At 38.4% G+C, this 18,565-nt stretch overlaps 1 protein-coding gene across 1 annotated transcript in view; it reads left to right on the top strand.

Moving 5' to 3' along the window:
* The window catches only part of zswim5 (zinc finger, SWIM-type containing 5), a gene marked incomplete in the record, with an annotated part of 71,709 nt that overhangs the window by 52,034 nt on the left and 1,110 nt on the right, over positions 1-18,565 (top strand). Inside the window, 12 exon segments of the mRNA XM_024273737.2 lie at positions 2,781-2,931; positions 4,376-4,552; positions 4,674-4,850; positions 6,450-6,596; positions 6,702-6,839; positions 9,854-10,005; positions 10,596-10,698; positions 10,774-10,909; positions 12,287-12,444; positions 12,534-12,697; positions 12,967-13,048; positions 14,971-18,565. Coding sequence (XP_024129505.1) covers positions 2,781-2,931; positions 4,376-4,552; positions 4,674-4,850; positions 6,450-6,596; positions 6,702-6,839; positions 9,854-10,005; positions 10,596-10,698; positions 10,774-10,909; positions 12,287-12,444; positions 12,534-12,697; positions 12,967-13,048; positions 14,971-15,833 — 2,448 coding nt within the window.

Here is an 18,565-nt window from a genome sequence, read left to right as displayed (position 1 = left end):
TTATTTCAACTTGTATAAATGGTACAAATACCTATCTTACCTTTCATTCCTATTATAAACTATCTAAGAATGGAGAAATAAGATTATTTTCTATTTGCAACATAACTAGACAGGACTTATGTTCATCTTCTTATTCTAAAATATAAAAAAACTCTGTAAATAAGATAGATGGTGAGTGCAAACTAATTTAGCTAAACTAGTCCTTAAATATGTCAAAGACCAACTTCATTCATAATTTGATCTGTTTTAAAAATGTTTCCATTGGGCTATAATGCCCAACTGAACAAAATAGCTAAATATATATATATATATAAAAACTGTTATTTTTCTGCCATAGTTTCTGCAGAATGGCAGCAGTTCATTAGAAATTTGCCTCTACAATGTGGGGAGGAACACTGACACAAAGAAACCCCGTCTCTCTTTCCCCTCGCTAGCATTACCGGTGCAAAAAAATGGCGAGCCATACTGAAGCTATCCAGCTGTGCATCAGAGTGGAGCGGTGCAGGGAGCTTGTGGTCTGCTGATAGTAGGGCTGGGAATCACTGGGTACCTCACGATACGATACGATACGCGATACATGGCTCACGATATCGATAATATCGCGATACTGCGATAATTGGTAAAAATCCTCTCTAATAACTACCATTATAAAGAACATGTTTTTGGGGGGAAATATATCCCCATTTATCTTTTTTTTACCTTAAACACAATCATACTAAACAAATTTTCTTATTTTGTGCAACAAATTATAGACACTTTTGTGCAAAATTGCTGAAATCAGTAATACTATGTCTTTGACAAACATTGACAACAACTGAATTGGAATTATCTGTCAGATTCAATGTTAACAATAGTAAACATGATCAGCAGTCACACTACTTAGTGCAGAATTGTTGTAAACAGAACAAATATTAAATAAGTCAAGTAGTGACAGCTATCTACCTCCAAAAGAACGTCACACCAAAGGATGATGAATATAATGTTTTACAGCCTCTCTCAAAATTGACCTAATTTTTTGTGCACTTTTCTCTCACTTGAAAGGGGCTGAGCATCCAAAAATAAAGGCTGATTTACTCAGACTGTTACTTGAGATTATTTTTCCAATTTTTATCATTTTTCCATTTGGTCAGTCAGCAGTCAATAGGTAAAATCCTTAAAACACACATAATAATGGCAATAAATATAATTTTAAGTGCTTCAATTAATTAGCATTCTCCCTAATTTTACAGTGAATTCATGTACTTTAGTTTAATTACATTTAAATTTAAGTTCATACATCAAATCCTGCTTTTTTATTTAAGAATGACTTTAAAATTAACATTAGCAACAAATGATTACATTGTTTGAAAACGTCACATTATAAATTTATCAAAGTTACACCGTACAGCAGCAGGTTAAACATTGAAGTGCATGAAAGCGAAAATTCCGACGCTCCTTGAAGCGTACACAGACAACTGCGTAGCACGCGCTCAGTTCCCACGGCAAACAGAAAGTAAGTGATCGCTGACATTCTAGCGCTCAGACAAAGTCACTTCTTACCGGGTGGATCTCCTACAGATGGATGATAAATGCTGACAGGTAGGCATGCTTCACACACGTGCTACAGAGCCTGTATCTCACCGGTGCTTCTCCCAAATGAGCGCGTGCGTCGCTATTAAAAGTCCGACGCAGCGTGCGCCCATAGTTCCGGCGCGTGACTCAGACGCTCAGCGCTACAGCCTCTTTAAATGAAAATATAATATCGATACTTGGTGAGAACCCATCGAGAATCGATCGCAGGACTAAATATCGCGATATATCGCAATATCGATATTTTGGCACACCCCTAGCTGATAGTAGTACATTTTTTTTTCAAATTAAATATTTTTGTCTGCTCTTGATTCACAACAATTTGAACAAAGAAATACTCAGAAATGCAATTTAAAGCTTCATTTTCTTTATATATGTCCTCCATCATCAGAAAAATGCCACAAGAACACATTAAAAAAAGCAAAAACACAATATTCATCTGATCTGGTCTTTAAAAGTTTCTAACTTTGTGTTCTCCTACAATAAAATCATAAACTAAAAGCTTATTGTTAACTTTTTTCTTAGTACGCTTAAAAACTTGCTTTCACTTTTCTTCCATTCTTCTGCTTAATTTAAAAAATGTCCAACAGTTCTAACAGTGTCATTCTTCTGGTCTGTGGAGGCCGTTTTAAGTTTAAACAACCTTGATGCCTCAGAAGAAACCTGAGCTCTTCATGTCAGTGTCATTTTATATAATCTTGAAAGTTTGAACTGTCTGTTCTACACAAAAAGCTTATTTTCAGGAAGATCATTCAGTCTACAATCAATAACTAACTTAGATTTGAATTTATTTGTTTCCTTTTTATCATCATTTAATGCAGATTTCTACAACTTTTTTAGCGCTTATCTTTGACAAACTGTTATGTTCTGCCATTCTGAAGGAACTAATTACAACTGTGGTCACATTGTGACAGCAAAGATTAGGCAAATAGTCTGCTGATGTATGAAGAAACGTCTGCTGATGGTCACACAATGAAATGGAGGAAGTGTGTCACTGCTGCAGTCGCACACAATTGTAGTTTTTAGTTGTCGTTTCCCTCAAACCTAACCTAAAACACTAAATATACAGGTTTTAGATCTATCTAAATGTATTTTTTAATTTAATTTCATCTGCTTTTGAAGTCTAATCCTGCTCACAGAGGCTTAGTTGCCCTCAGTAGCACTTGGAAGCGGGTCAGACTGTCATTGATCCCACTTACTGCTCTTTCCAGGTGAGGGAGATGCTGCGGATGAGAGACTCCAACGGCGCCAGAATGCTCACCCTCATAACCGAGCAGTTCATGGCCGACCCCCGACTGTCCTTATGGAGACAGCAAGGAACGGGCATGACGGACAAGTGTCGGCAGCTCTGGGACGAGCTGGGTAAGAGCGCTGAGGACAAAACGCCACAGCCGGATAGACGATCCGTTCGTCAGTGCGGGTCAGACGGTGCGGTATCCGTCTCAGATAAAAATCTTGTCTCCTGGTCGTGTTAGCGTCCAGGTTATCCAGTCAGCCTGCTACCCCTTCTGGCCCGGCTTCTCTTCCTTTCCTCCCCGCACGTAGTGAATGATAAAGGCAGCCAATCAATACGGCTGCTCCACTTCTCCGCAATCAATCTCGGCATTTAGGAGGTCAATAAGAACGCTTCCCGAGCGAGTGAGTGAGATCATGACACAGACAGAAATAAGAGCCAGACAGTCAGATCATTTTGACCAGGAATCAAGAGGTGTGACAGTTGACATCATTTGAGGTCTGCCAGTGGAGAACAGGACACTTTCCTTCTTCTAGATCATTATTGTTCATTTAAACGCAGCAATATTACAACAGAGTATTAGGGCCACCATAAAAAAAAGTTTATGAGAATTAAGTCATAAATTTAAGAGAAAAAGTTGTAATTTTTATGTGAATAATCTTATAAAATATTGAGAAACAAAGTAGTAATTTAACAAGGAAAAATCCATGCTTTTTTGAAAATGTAGCCCAGTTGTTTGTGTAAACCTTACATCCACATTAGGCCACATGTCGACTAAATCTATCAATGCAGTCGTCTTCCACTGAAACATAATTCTGGTCCCTTTCTTGTTGTTATTATTATTTTCTTAGTAAACAAACTATTGCTTCATAAATTAAAGACTTTAATGTCAGTAATTCTCAATTTAAGACTTGTAAAATTGTAACTTTATCATCGTAAAATATTGACTCTTTTTAACTCTACGAGTTTATTCTTGTAAAATGACACTTTTTTTCTCATAATTTAACCATTTAACTCTCGTAAATTCTTTTTTCTCATGAATGTACAACTTTTTTTTCATAATTTTACCAATTTATTCTCATGCATTTTAAAGTTTTTGTCATCCATTTACAAGTCTCATTTTTTTTTTTGCAAATGTTTTGGTTTAAAAGACTCAATATTCTTAAAACTAATTATAGATGTTAAATTCAACTCTTTGTAACTGTTTTTTTTAATTCAGTCTAACACAGTTTATATTTGACTAAAATACAACTTAGGTATTATATTTATGTACTATCTCTCAGTCGTGAATAAAATGTACACATTTATTTGTGAATTGAAAAAGAATCTAGATTTTCTTTGATAAAATATTCCTTAGATCTTGTAATTTTCTACTCAAATGTCTGTGTTTCATACATTTAGTTTCAACGGGAATTTTAAACGGTGTTCTTGCAATTTAGATTAAGGTTTGAAGATAAAAAAAGCACAACAAAATTTATGTAAATGTTTATTGCACATTTAGATTTGTTTTGTCTAATGTTGCATCTGCTTTACAAAAATAAAAAAAAACATATATCATCTCTGCATTCTCAGGTGCATTGTGGGTATGTGTGGTGCTAAACCCCCACTGTAAGAGTGAAGAAAAGAGCGGCTGGCTGAAGCAGCTGAAGAAGTGGGGCGACACGGACGTTTGTCCGCTGGAGGACGGAAACTACGGCAGCGAGCTTCCAAACATAACAAACGCTCTGCCACAGAGTAACCACGCACAAGGTTTGTATGAGAACAACAAACAAGCGCCCAACCACACTGGGTTTAACCAATATTTGTTACAGATGTGATCAGACGTAAAGGCCGAACTATAGCCTCTAACTGTGCTTTGTGTATTATTCAGACTCACTGTCAAGACCACGCAGAACCGTGTTCACTCGGGCAGTCGAGGCCTGTGACCTCCACTGGCAGGACAGCCACCTGCAGAGGATCATCAGCAGCGACCACTACATGTCTCCGTCCTATCAGAGAGAAGGAGAGAGCCTGCTGTTCAACCCACAGGGCCTGCCGCTCTGGCTAGGTGCAGTTTTACCACACATCACTGGAAAAAGACATTTCATTTGCTACATTAGTGCTCCTAAAGGGCCTATACCATTTTTAAAGTCTTTCAGAGTGAACTATATTCCTATATATATATATATATATATAGTCATATATTAACTTTGGCACACAAAATAGCAAATTATTCTGGAAATATGAGGAATTTTTGTGAGTTTTTTTCTACCTGGAAGTAAAATGCTCTGATTTCTGAGGCACGACCTTTCAACCATTTCATGACGCCATCCCAGAGCCGGCCTCGTCATTGCAACTGCGTTTCACCCACAAAAGCAAACAACATCTGAACTTTTGTAAAGATGGATGTGCATGCCTTTAGTTGCTCCAGCCATCACCACACTGGTTGTAACAATGGCTGGGGCTAGCGGCTCGGCTGAGCTAGCTGAGCTGCAAAGCTAACAGCTGAAGACCTCTAGTTGAGCATTGAGGCTAGCGGCCGAGGACTGCTAGTTGAGTGGTGAAGCCAGCGTCTGAGTACCGCTAGTTGAGTGGCGAAGTTAGTGGCTAAGCGCCACTGACTGAGTGCTGCTAGCTGAGCGCCGCAAGCTAAGCGGCAAAGTTGACTGATCACTGCTAGCTTTGCAGAAAATTTAGGTGTTTGTGTTGGCCTGGGGGCTAAACACAAACAGTGCAGACTCTTCCTAGAGGGGGCTGTGCTCAATTTGTGACAACAGCGTGTGGGAACTCACTCATTTTTATGGGTTGGGAGGGGCTGGTACTGAGAGTTCACGTTTTTAGAAGATTACTCAGAAATGTGTGAACAGATCAAAATACCACTTTGGGGTTGTTTATAGTAAGGAATGAACATTTTAAAACATTTAAAAGCTCAAAAAGTTGATTTTGCATGGTATAGGTCCTTTAATTGGGGTGCATATGTATCATAAAGTATCATACACAGTGAATGGGAACTGTAACAATGCTTGTAAAATATTTCTTCTTAATAAATTAGAATCTAACACAACAATTACAGTAATTTAACTAATATTAAAGCCAGTGTCCTGAAAAATCTGTAATATTGACTGTATATGAGAACTGGACTGAGTGACTCCCCCACATTCCAAACAGGAAGTATCTTCTGACTCCAAGAAGCCAAAATCCCATAGAGTTGTACTGAGAAAAAAACAGCTATTATTCAGTGGTTCTGTTTGTCAGAATAACCAGTCTTGCTCTGATACTTGTTTTTAACACATCCTTTTTATTTCTAATTTTTTTAGAAAGTTATTCAAGTTTTAAACTGGTCAATCAGATGCCTCAATAAAAGAATGTTGACTCAGATCGATTCTGACCAAAAACTGCTTATTGACGTCACTTGGCTCTAGTTTGGCGGAGTATAAAAAATGGCGACTGAAATTACCTCATTTTTATTGTTATTCGTTTTTTATGAGTTGATGCCACGCTCACTCAGTCCAGTTCTCATCTACTGTCAATCCTCTGTGTGTGACACATGATCTTTGTGCAGGAATCATGTGACTTGTGTTGGAGAGTGTATCAGATCTGTCCCTTAGCTTTTGTTTTATGCATCTTTAAGCTAGAGTGTACAAATCTGTCCTATCCCATCAAACAGACCACGTACCGACCGCCTGCGCTCGTGTCGACGCCTTGCGTTCCCACGGTTACTCCCGAGAAGCCCTGCGATTGGCCGTCGCAATCATCAACACACTCCGCCTCCAGCAGCAGAGACAAATGGACATTTACAAGCACCAAAAGAAAGGTGTGTGCACGCTGACTGACAAATGACGGAGCATTGCTTTTTATCAAAGTGAGTGCTGCCTCATTTGGTTTAAAATAACACATTTCTGTGGATCTGGACGATCAGAGCTTCTCCAGAGAGGGGTCACTTCAACCACTAACCTGGAGGGCTGGGTGGGTCACCCGCTGGACCCCATCGGCTGCCTGTTCATCACACTCACAGAGACCTGCCGCATGGATGACGACAACACCATGGACACTGGAGGTACGAAAAGGAGATATAGTTGATTTATTATCCTAAAAGTCCTATAGTTAAAAAATTGGAAAACTTTGGGATTTTAAAAGATTAATTGAATTTGTCGTGTTATTACAACTATTAAGGTTTAAAATGATCCACCAAATCCATCGTAGGCTTTTCCAAACTACTGCAGAAGGATGAAATCCATAAAATGTCTGGTTATTCGTGCAGAGAAAAAATAATACTGCGAATATGTTACAAATTAGATCAAAATGTAAACCAGCTCGTGACTTTACTTTCAAGGCATTCTCATTGGTCTTTTATGCCGTCTTTATCCTAAATCAAAAAATCTGTGTTGTTTTCTAGGATATATTTCTGCAGACCAGCGGGAGTTCAGTAGACATTTCCCTCTAAGTTGTGGGCTGGACCATTGGTGCGGAGTAATCCTTCCCAAACTTCCCATCATCCCTTTGTTTACACACTGACCAGACTAGCTTACAGCTCCAAACTAACATTAGCAGTCCTACAAAAATACTGAGCACTTTTTTTTTAAAGACCCACTTCAATGAAAATCCTGTTTTTAGTGTTTTTAACATGATGTTGTTTCCTTTTTTTTATAATTAAGGTTGTTTATAAAATAATTTAAGATTTTTTAAGTTTTTAAGGATTTCTTTATCCAAATCGTGATGTGTTCGTTTTCCTCGTCTGAGCCACCTGGCTCTAAAATGTGTGACTGGATAGCTCTGATATTCCTCGCCATTTTTTATTTTTATTTTTTGCCACGCTAATGTTAGCTTAGGCTTTTTTTTTTATTGACAGATTACACATTACAAAACATGGCACTATATATATGTATACATGTGAAGACAAAATTAATTCAATTGAAGCATCAGTAGAAGAAAAAAAATTATGAAAAAAAAACTATTGTACATAAACCAAATTAACAACATAAAAATACAAATTTAAACCATATAAAAATAAAAAAGGAAACATTTCTAAATGTACTCCAAAATCTAAATTGAATTGGAAGACATCAATATATAAATACCCTCAACTATGTTTATCTATAAATTAAAGGGTCAGGAAAAATCACTTCAGTCCAGATAAACTGACAATTTAAAAGTGTCGCGGTATTCTTATTTTTTCAATCTTTTTTAATTTGTGAAGAGTGTAAAACAAAGGATGCTGGGAAATATAACTAGAAGGACCACTAGGAATGATGTTACAATAGAAAAAAAGAATATTTGGAGTATGACTTTAAAAACGCAGCTTTCATTCTTCCTTTTCCTGTTGCGGAGTTGAAACAAACCGACCATTTAGACTGAAATGCTCATTTCTTTTTTCAGTAGGCAAACGTTCAAACTCACCGGGGATCAAATCATACTGTTTGCATTTCTCACTCCGCCCCAGAGGTCTTTCTCGTGCTTTGAAACCAGCGACTGTTTTGATAGATCAGAATAGAGTTACAGTTCTTTGCCAAGCAGCTACTAGTAGCGGTTTACAGTTTTCCTCGGGAGTGTGTGGATGGAATTATAGCCGGAGCGAATGATTTATGGTCCCGTGTTGTTTTTCGTCATGCGAGGAAAGTGGTCTGAAAAGTTGGTCTGAGTCTCGCCTCGGACCGGTCAGCATGTTTCCCTTCCCTGTGGAGAACAGCTGCAAACATCTGTGCTGCGGGTGGGTGGAGGCTGTGCCCCCCCTCCAACCCAAATGCACTTTTCCATCCATCAAACGAACCAATCAGCAGGCTTTTTTTGTATTTTTCTGAGAGAAAAAGATTCATTTAGTTGTGGGTTTAAGTCTGTAAAACCAGTCTGTACTTGCCCCCGCCTTGACTCTCACACACACAAAGATGTCCCTGAAATAAAGCGGATTTAGGGGAATCTGTTGCTCCGAGGGGATTTAGGCAGAATGATAGCGCCGAGGACCAGGAGAGAATAAATGAGCTCCAATCAACAGCTGCGACTCCCCATGGCAGCTGTTCTCACTTAGACGTGTTGAGCATTTGTCCATCTCAGAACTGAAAGCAGGCTAACACGAATGTACATTTGTGACAACGGCGAAGCTAAGGCTTCCAGTCCATGTGGATGTGATCTCTAAGAATAATCTGCAGTTTGTCTAACCTTAAAAGGCAGCATGTGAACTATTAATCCTAAAAAGTTCCTTATAGATCGATAGAATTCACAAAACTCCCATTTTAACTGTTTTTAGACATTTGTTTGAAAGGAAATAGAAACTATTTTGAAGAAGAAAAAAAAACAAAGTTACTCAAGGAAAAAAAATGTATCAAACTTGAACTGAAATACTAGACTAACAATTTATCATTTCTGATGATGAAGAAAATATATTAAGAAAACTGAGCTTAATATTGAATTTTGTAATGTTTCGTTATTCAAATTGTTCTGAATCTGGGGAAAAAAAATCTAAAATATGTTATTTAAATATATTACATATAAAATATATGAAAAAATATAGTTAGAAAAAGACTGTATTTGCGATATTGAAAGTACTCTACTTCTTGCTCTGCTCCATTCTGATGAATCCACTTGCGGTCTTTTCCAGAATCCAAATTCTACCATTATGGCTTCTCTCTACCTCTACAGTTAGCTCTCCAATTGGAGAGTTATGGGCAAATAGTGTCTTCAAGTTTGGACATCACTTCCTCTCAATGATGTCATCAATAGCTGTTGATCAGCTATGTTAGCGCAGCGCTGCTAGCGCTCAGAAAGACATGACAACATTGGTTCAGACTGATTCAGCCTTTGTTTTTCCTCGTCCGAGCTGGAACCTGACACAAAACGGTTGGACATCTCCAATGTTGCTCGCCATTTTTGTTGCACCAGAAGAAATATGGAGAAAGGAGAGTGTAAACAGATGGATGATGGGAAGTGGGGTGGGGTTTCCTGTTAAATAATGTACTAAAATTCACATCAATTAAAACCAGAATATCTTTCTGATTTCTCTCTTTATGAATACAGTTTTTTATATTACACAAATATTTCATCCTAGAGTGTAGAACTTAGCAGTTTGTCTCCTTTCAGATGGCGAGCCGAGACCTCCGGTGTACCACCATGTTTCAGTGTGGGGCAGCTCAGATGGGGGGGAGTCGTATCTCACTCTGGCTTTGGAGGTGGCTCTGATGGGGATGGGGCAGCAGAGGATAATGCCAGAAGGACTTTACGCCCAGGATAAGGTAAAGACGTTTGCTTTTTTTCCCCGAAAAAAATGTATTCCTGACTCACCACATCTTTTCAAAATAGTCCTGTACTAATGAAAAACCAACCAAAAAATGTGGCGCAGCATTTTCCCGCTTCTTGGAAAACAAGCAGAAAGCCACAGAGCTTAAGTTCAAAGTGAATTAAAATAAATCCAAGGAGCATTTCTTTGTGTAAATGCTAATCTGCTTTAGGGGGCTTAACACGGCTGCCACAGACCTTTCTTAATGTCACTAGAATTACTGGCAATATTGGTGTTAGGAGCAGGAATTGCATTTAAAGCCGGTCATGTGTGTGAAAAGACCTTGTTCTTGTTATTTGGTTGGAATGAAGTCATTTTTCTATCGTGTGTATTTGCAGTAAGAGACTTACAGGAATGAGGGGTATTAAACCACCCTGCTGATCCTTCAATAACTCCAACACAAAGTCTTTTCTTTAAGAAGTCATTTAATCTTCAAAGAGTTGTGGTCTTTATTTCACCATCACGGGTCAAACTTCCTGAATGATGGAAAAAAAATCTTAAATTTAGCTGCAAAAGTTTATTTTGGGTGTTTTTCTTGTTGTCCAGGTGTGCCGCAACGAAGAGCAGATTGTTGCAAAGATGCAGGAACTGGAGCTGGACGATCTCCTGGTTCAGACACTTCGGAAACAAGCCATACATTTGCTGGAAGGTACTTTCACCTTTCACATCGCAAAGCTTTCATCTGCCATCTTTCTGAAAATATCTATTTTTCTCTTGCATCTAGCGGGTCCGTTCAGCGGCCTTGGAGAGGTCATCCACAGAGAAAGCGTTCCCATGCACACTTTTGCGAAATACCTCTTTTCCGCGCTGCTGCCACACGACGCAGACTTGGCCTACAAGGTGGCTCTGCGTGCCATGAGGTCAGAACCCACAGCGAAGCATCACTCGTGATCCTCTAAATCCAGATCTGTTTGAAAGGTTTCCCTCAAACTTTACCGTCTAGTTCGTCAAAACTGAAATGATTTGATCAAAAATGCACTAGGTAATCAGATCCTGGACCTAACTATGATCCTTCCATCCCCGTGCTTGACAGAGGTTCAGTTTTCTCTAAAAGCTTTTATTGCAGTGTCATGTTATGCAGTAGCCCCCAACCTTTGTCAGACAATAATTTAAAGAACTGGTCCGTACGAGGCTGAAGTACATGTCCAATTGCTTTTTTTTTTATATATAGCTTTCAGTTTCCCTTAACTGTTGAGGGTAAATTTTATCTTCATCCTCTGTAAAATATCTGCATCAGCTTTAAATTTTATTTGTATTCTAGATTTCCTGTAGGAACTATTGAAATGTGAACATTTTTTTGTCTTAATCCATAACTTTCAAGCGGAAGCTACAAAATGTAAGGTTTGATGGGTAAATACAAAAAAAGTCACTAAAACAGGTGTTTTTTAAATATATATCAATGAATCCACTGTTGCGCAATTTTATTAGCAGCAAGCTTATAACATTAGACTGCTGGTTGATGACGACTATACATTATTACTATAGTATGGAGACAACCGTTGCAATAAATCCATATCTTAAGTAAAGACTCCTGATTTTTGTCTGTTATAAATTAATACTTCTTTTATTTTGAAGTTGAAGGCTCTTCTTCTGTTTCCTCTCTGGATCTTTTCTTTGTAAAGAAACCTTCTAATTTTTTTTTCTTCACTTTACTTGTTTGGAGGTTTCAATTTAACGGTCTGCTTTAAGAAAGAAATGGATGGATTTTCGTCAAGAATGAGTCAGATGTGGTGGGGAGATTCCAGTAGTTTTTCAAAATAAAACTTCCTTCGTAGTCAGATTAGAAATAAAACATATTTATTTATTATTTTTCCCCCTGTGGCCCGGTACAAACTGTCCCACGGACTGGTACCGGTCAGGGGTGTTGGGAATGTAATTCAAGATGCTCATCCTTGTGCAGTCTCTTGACTCTTCTCTCTTTAATCTAAAGCTTGTTGGATCAGTAGAAATCTTTTATTTTTCAAGATTTTAACAGTTTTTCACAACATTGCAAACATTAACCAGGAGCAATAAAAAAAGTTAAAATTATAAAAAGTTTTTGAAAATGACTTAAAACTATTTTCAGATTTATGTACTGTAGGAAAAGCTGATTCTTATATTATTTATTTTTTTAAACCAATACAGCATGTTGTCATTTTGAGGTTACATTTATTTGGTTGTTCTCCAAATAAAACTTCCCACTTTAGTTTTTACAGTGGAATCATTTCTTCATAAAGACTCTGCTCGTGTTCTCAAAGGTTGCCGGTTCTGGAGTCTTCAGCGGGCTCCGGGGACGTCGGCCACCCTCACCACGGCATCTCCATCGTTCCCAGCAGATATCCCCGCTGGTTCACTCTGGGACACCTGGAGTCACAGCAGTGTGAGCTGGCCTCAACTATGCTAACCGCGGCTAAAGGTACGGCCATCACTGACATCTACAGGTCGGCTGTTCTCCCAACGACCGCACCTCAAATCCTCCGTTTCCTTTCCTTCTTGTCCCTGCAGGAGACATGCTGAGACTGCGAACGGTTCTCGAGGCCATCCAGAAGAACATCCACTCCTCTTCCCTCATCTTTAAACTGGCCCAAGATGCCTTTAAGATCGCGACTCCGGCGGAGAGCCCGCCCGACATCACTCTGCTGAACGTGTCTCTGGAGCTGGGACTGCAGGTACTGTGTTTATGTCAGAAACAGACGCAGCAATTCTCGCCACCGCAGAATAAACTCCACGCTGGTCACTGCTCAAACCTACAACACTTTCTATCAACATGTCACTACAAATTAGCAGAAACAAACATCACACACTCACAGTTTTGTTGATGAGAGGAAAGCCACATAATTTAGGGTTCCACTTTCCTTTTAGAAAAGTCTCTATTTCAAACATCAACATTCAGACATTTGGTTTTAAACAAGTAAATTTAGAAGATCGTGTCGTGCAGGTGATGAGGATGACGCTGTCCACCCTGAACTGGAGGAGAAGAGAGATGGTTCGCTGGTTGGTAACGTGTGCCACGGAAGTCGGTATGTGCCGCCTCGCCACACAACGCTCTAGGATCCAGACAGCAAAGCAGAACTCAGGCTCTAATTACAGCCTCTGTGGTGTGTGTGTTTGTGTGTTTGTGTGTGTGGAGTTTTTTCTTTGACCCAAAGTCATCAATCTATTTACTGCTTTATGGGAGACCGTAGATCTACGACAAAGTGTCAGGGCCACCGGAAAAAGAAATGCATGAGAAAACAGTTGGAAAAATCTGAGGAAAATTTTGTAAAGTTATGAGTTTAAAGTTAACATTTTACAATGTAAAGCCGATTCAGCAAACAGCAGTTTGATGTCCATTCAATCTCTAAAATCGTTTGCATCCTTCATTAAACGGATGACATTCAATTGTCTCTTTTGAAACATTTTTTAAAATTTTTGAAAATTGCGACTTTTTGAAGCATACATTTATAACCATATTCTCCTGAAAAAAATTTTTAAATTGTATGAATTTATTCTCCTAACATTGACTTTTTTCTAAAGATTTAACAACTTTATTCCTGTAAAATTACAAACTTATTTTACAGCTTTATTTTTGTAAAATGTTGGCTTATTTCTCATAATTTGACAACTTTATTCTCATGACATTTTAACTTATTTCATTATTCTGGAACTCATTCTTGTGAAATGTTGCCATTTTCTAATAATTGTTATCTTTATTCTTACTCGATTTAGACTTTAATGTCATAATTGCACGACTATTTTTATGAAGTGTTACATTTTGTCATTTTAAAGCTTTATTTTTGTATTATTTTGCTTTTTCAATAATCATACAACTGTATCCTCTAAAAATATATTCGTTCAATCTTGAGTAAAAAAGGCAAGATTTTACTACCTCATTTATCGTTAAAATTTGACTATTTGGAACTTTTTCGTATAAAATTGTTATTTTATAATAGTATGTTTTGACTTTTTTCCCATCATTTTACCACTATTCTAGTAAAATATTTACTAATTTTTTTCTAATTCTTTTGCTTTGTTCTTGTAAAATTTTCACTTTTTTTTTATATTTCTATAACTTTATTTTTATATATTTGTATTTTTTTTTCGCTTTTTGACCCTAATATTAAGACGTATGAATCAGCTGGAAGCTCAAGAAGATGAAAATGAACTGAAGTTTTCCTGTCATTAAATATTTAAGCCTGGCTATTATTACTTTATCAATTAGTATATAGGATTACTTTTAAAAAAATGGAAAAGTGAAAAAAAACTAAATTATTATGAAAGCAACAAATAATAGTTTAACTGTAAGATCAACTTTTACACAATACTAAGATATTTTACTAAAAAGTTTCCTAACTTTCAGCCTTTACTCTCCTGGGGGTGAAGAGCATCCACTGCCAGCACCCAAAAAAATCCACACGTTTCAGTTTTAATTTTTAAAAACTGCCGAACAGTCGCTGCGATTTTCAAGCTTACATCTGAGGAAGCGGACGTGCCATGTGGTCACCTGACTGATCGCTTTTTCAGCTTCCTGCTTTTAGAAATAACATCTTCATAGCGCTACTTTCCAACAGAGACAAGTATTTGGAACAAACAATGGTGGTTTTTGTTTGAACACGCCCTTTAAACCGTTCTGGAGCTGAGAATTCAAAAAGAGACGCCCCCATTTGTTCACAATAAATAAAACTCCAGTAGAGTAGTCATTTATAAGAAATCTAACTACAAAGATGAGAAAGTATTTTGGAACCAAACTGTAAGTATGTTTTCTTCTGTGGTTCAATCAAATATTTCTCCGCTCTGGTAGAAGCTTGCCGTGTTTGTGTAACGAGCCACCTAGTGGTTGGCAGGTGAACTGACGTTGCTTACTTTTTAAAGTTTAACTCTCTGCATGTGTTTTATTGATTTGCTGAATATCTTTGCCTCCTGAGTTCAGCAAACAGGAGCTGATTCCCGCCTCTTTCTCCAGGTTTGCGGGCGTTGGTGAGCATCCTTCAGAGCTGGTACACTCTCTTCACGCCCACGGAGGCCACCAGCATCGTGGCAGCCACCGTCATGTCCCACAACACCATCCTGCGCCTCAGCCTGGACTACCCCCAGAGGGAGGAGCTGGCCAGCTGCGCGAGGACTCTGGCTCTGCAGTGCGCCATGAAGGACCCCCAGAACTGCGCCCTGTCGGCCCTGACGCTGTGCGAGAAGGACCACATCGCCTTCGAGACGGCCTACCAGATCGTGATCGACGCGGCGTCGACGGGCATGACGTACTCGCAGCTCTTCACCATCGCCAGGTACATGGAGCACAGAGGATACCCACTGCGCTCCTTCAAGCTGGCGTCCCTCGCCATGACGCACCTCAACCTCGCCTACAACCAGGACACACACCCTGCTATTAACGACGTGCTGTGGGCGTGCGCTCTCAGCCACTCCCTGGGTAAGAACGAGCTGGCGGCCATCATCCCCCTAGTGGTGAAGAGCGTGCACTGCGCCACCGTGCTGTCTGACATACTGCGGCGGTGCACCATGACGGCGCCGGGGCTCGCCGGCATTCCCGGCAGAAGGAACTCCGGGAAGCTGATGTCGACGGACAAAGCGCCGCTGCGGCAGCTGCTGGACGCCACGATATCCGCATACATCAACACCACGCACTCTCGGCTGACGCACATCAGCCCGCGGCACTACGGGGAGTTCATAGAGTTTCTAAGCAAAGCGCGCGAGACTTTTCTGCTGGCACAGGACGGCCACATCCAGTTCGCTCAGTTCATAGACAACCTGAAGCAGATCTATAAGGGCAAAAAGAAACTGATGATGCTGGTCAGGGAGCGCTTCGGCTGACCTCCATCACACAGACGTTCTCTTTTGGGAAGTAGTCAAAATAGTTTTAATTTAATCTTTTATTTGTATCCTTTTGTTTTTTTATTTGTCACGTTGAGCCAATTTTGACCAAGTCTACGGTTTTCCTTTGAATGTGTACAAATGCGTTCACAGAACATACTTCACTGTTACTGCAAGAAGATGACCTAAAAGAACCGACCAATAAAGACAGAGCATCCACCCCCCTCGAACAAATGTGAACAGAAACAAAGGAAACGACCATATAGAAACCAAATTATCTCGTTGGGACGGGGGGCGCTCCTTGAGCCGGGCGATGCTTTAAGCTGGGGTTGTGAAGAACATGGAAACACACAGTGTTACTGTCGTACCTCGACTGTGTTCCACATCGGCTTTAACTTCTCTTAGAATCGGCGTCTCAGAGGAGAGTTAAGAACCTTTACCTGCTGCTTTCCTCCAAACACTTTAGAGAGAAACCCCCACAATGCTTTGCTGAGTGCTTGTTTTCAACTCCTGACAGACTTAAGCCTCCTCTTGTATCCAGTAGTAGCTTATGTCCTTTAGTCAAACATCTAAGGAAGAGCAGATTCACCTCACTGCTGCTCTGTGACGGTAAACACTCATTTACTGCTCCAACATAAGCAATATAAACTACTTTAACTTAATCAGTTTAGCTCCTTAATGTTGTTTCTGGAAGCAGTTTGATCCAAATATTTTTATTTTATTTTAAAAACTGTTGGTTTGTTTAATTTATTACCTAAAATCTCTTTTCCATCACAAGAACCGTTTTTCTCTCTAGTTTTTTTAATTAAAAGACATTTAAATGTAAAGAAAAAAAACTATTATTGTACATCAGAGCAAAAATACAAATGTTACCAAATTTGAATACTTATATTTAAAGAGTTATTTAATAACTAGGCATGGGCTTTTGTTTTGAAAAAAAAGGTGTAGCTTTCCAGTGAAATGTACAGCCAATTTAGATTATAAATGTCATTTTGACTTCGACTTTGATGTATTAATAACGCTAAATTAATAAAAACATCCAAATAATCATCTAAATGGGAGCTAATGTCGCTATTAGGCATCATTTTTTGGGCAAAAATCTATATGTATTATTGACCATCATAAGGGACATTGAAGTAAAAAAAAAAAAAAAGATTTTTTTTTTTTTTTTTTAAATTGAAGTTAAAATAATTCCGGTTACTAACTGCTGTGCACCAGTTACTATTTTCTGCGCACCAGATAGTAACTAGTAATATACTATACTATTACAGACAGTTACACTAACCAGATTTTTTTATTTTTAACTTCAATTTTTAGTTTTTTTCAGTTACTATTTGGTGTGCACCAATTAGTATTTGGTGAGCACCATTTACTAACTGGTAAGCAACTATTTCTATCTGGTTAACACCAGTTATTATCTGGTGAGCATCATTTACTATCTGGTGCACACTAGTTAGTATCTGATGTACAACAATTAGTAACCAAAATTAATTTTTAACTTTAATTTTTGGAAAAACTTTTTTTTACCTCAATCTTTTTTTTTTTTACTTCAGTGTCCCTTTAGAGGCTCCATCATATTTAAACAAATTTCTTAAAATAAAAGTCTGCTTGTACATTTTCTTATTTAGCTGGAAATAAAGTTTATTTTTATAATTGTTAGCTAGACTGTATAAAATAGAGCTTTTCTGGCCAATAAAATCTATTTACTTTCCATTATAGATGCCTTAAACTTCACTGACACAAAGATTATTATAATTTTTTTAATTCTTGTGATGGAAAAGGGTGTGAAGGCGCTGTGAGGTTTTGATTTTCTCCCAGGATCAGAGGAGGACTGTAGACGCTGAAACACAGTTTTCTTTAGAGGCTTCCGTTTTAGGCCACGCCCCTCTGCACAGGAGGACGCTTCTTCTTCATCTTCTTTTTTTCTCTCTCGCAGACTCAGCAGTATACAGTAAAACTCCAATTTGTACCCATTTTAGACGCAACGTCATCGTTCAAGCACTTCACACGAATACCTCTCGAATACGTTCCTGCCTGCTTTAGCATTTGTTTGTTTGTATTACTGACATCGGGAAAAAAAAACACAAAGGGGAAACCATTTAAAGCGAAAATCATCAAGAAAAGGGATTATGAACAGAGGGATGTTGTTCTTTTCTTCTCTGCTTGTACATTCCATGGGAGCTACCTTCACTCACTACCTGGGTAGTCAATCATAACTGAAGAAATGCAGATAGACGAATGGAAAGAGAATCGAGGCTGAACCCAGTTCTCAGGGACATCACTTAAAAAGAAAAAAAGGAGTAGCATTAAGCATTTAAACTATTGTAAATATAAAAGTGTCAATTCAGAAAATTGTAAAGTTATAATTATTTATGATAAGTATGGTATGTGTGTTTTGTTTTCCCTCTTTTGTTGTCTTTTTTTTTGGCAGGGTGTACTTGAATAGTTCTAAGCGGAGAACTTTCTTTTTTTCCCCCCAAAAGCAAAGATTTCAAGGCATTTCTCAGGTGCTCCTGTGTACATTTCCTTTGCTTTGCTAAAAAAAAAAAAAGAAATCATACTATTTTATTTTGAAAAAAACAAAAAAAAAGTTGTTTTTTTTTGCTTCATTCCTTCCAAACACATGTGACCAGAGATGAGGAACATGAGGGAAGCATTCATTCATGAACAGAATTGTACTAAACCTGACTATGCAGAACCACTTTGGAAGTCTTGTCAACTTTTTTTGTTTT

Source organism: Oryzias melastigma, linkage group LG17 (assembly GCF_002922805.2).
Source record: "Oryzias melastigma strain HK-1 linkage group LG17, ASM292280v2, whole genome shotgun sequence".
In the NCBI taxonomy this organism is placed as follows: Eukaryota; Metazoa; Chordata; class Actinopteri; order Beloniformes; family Adrianichthyidae; genus Oryzias; species Oryzias melastigma.
The sequence above is the reverse complement of the archived record's forward strand: the minus strand, read 5'-3'. Positions and strand labels throughout refer to the sequence as shown.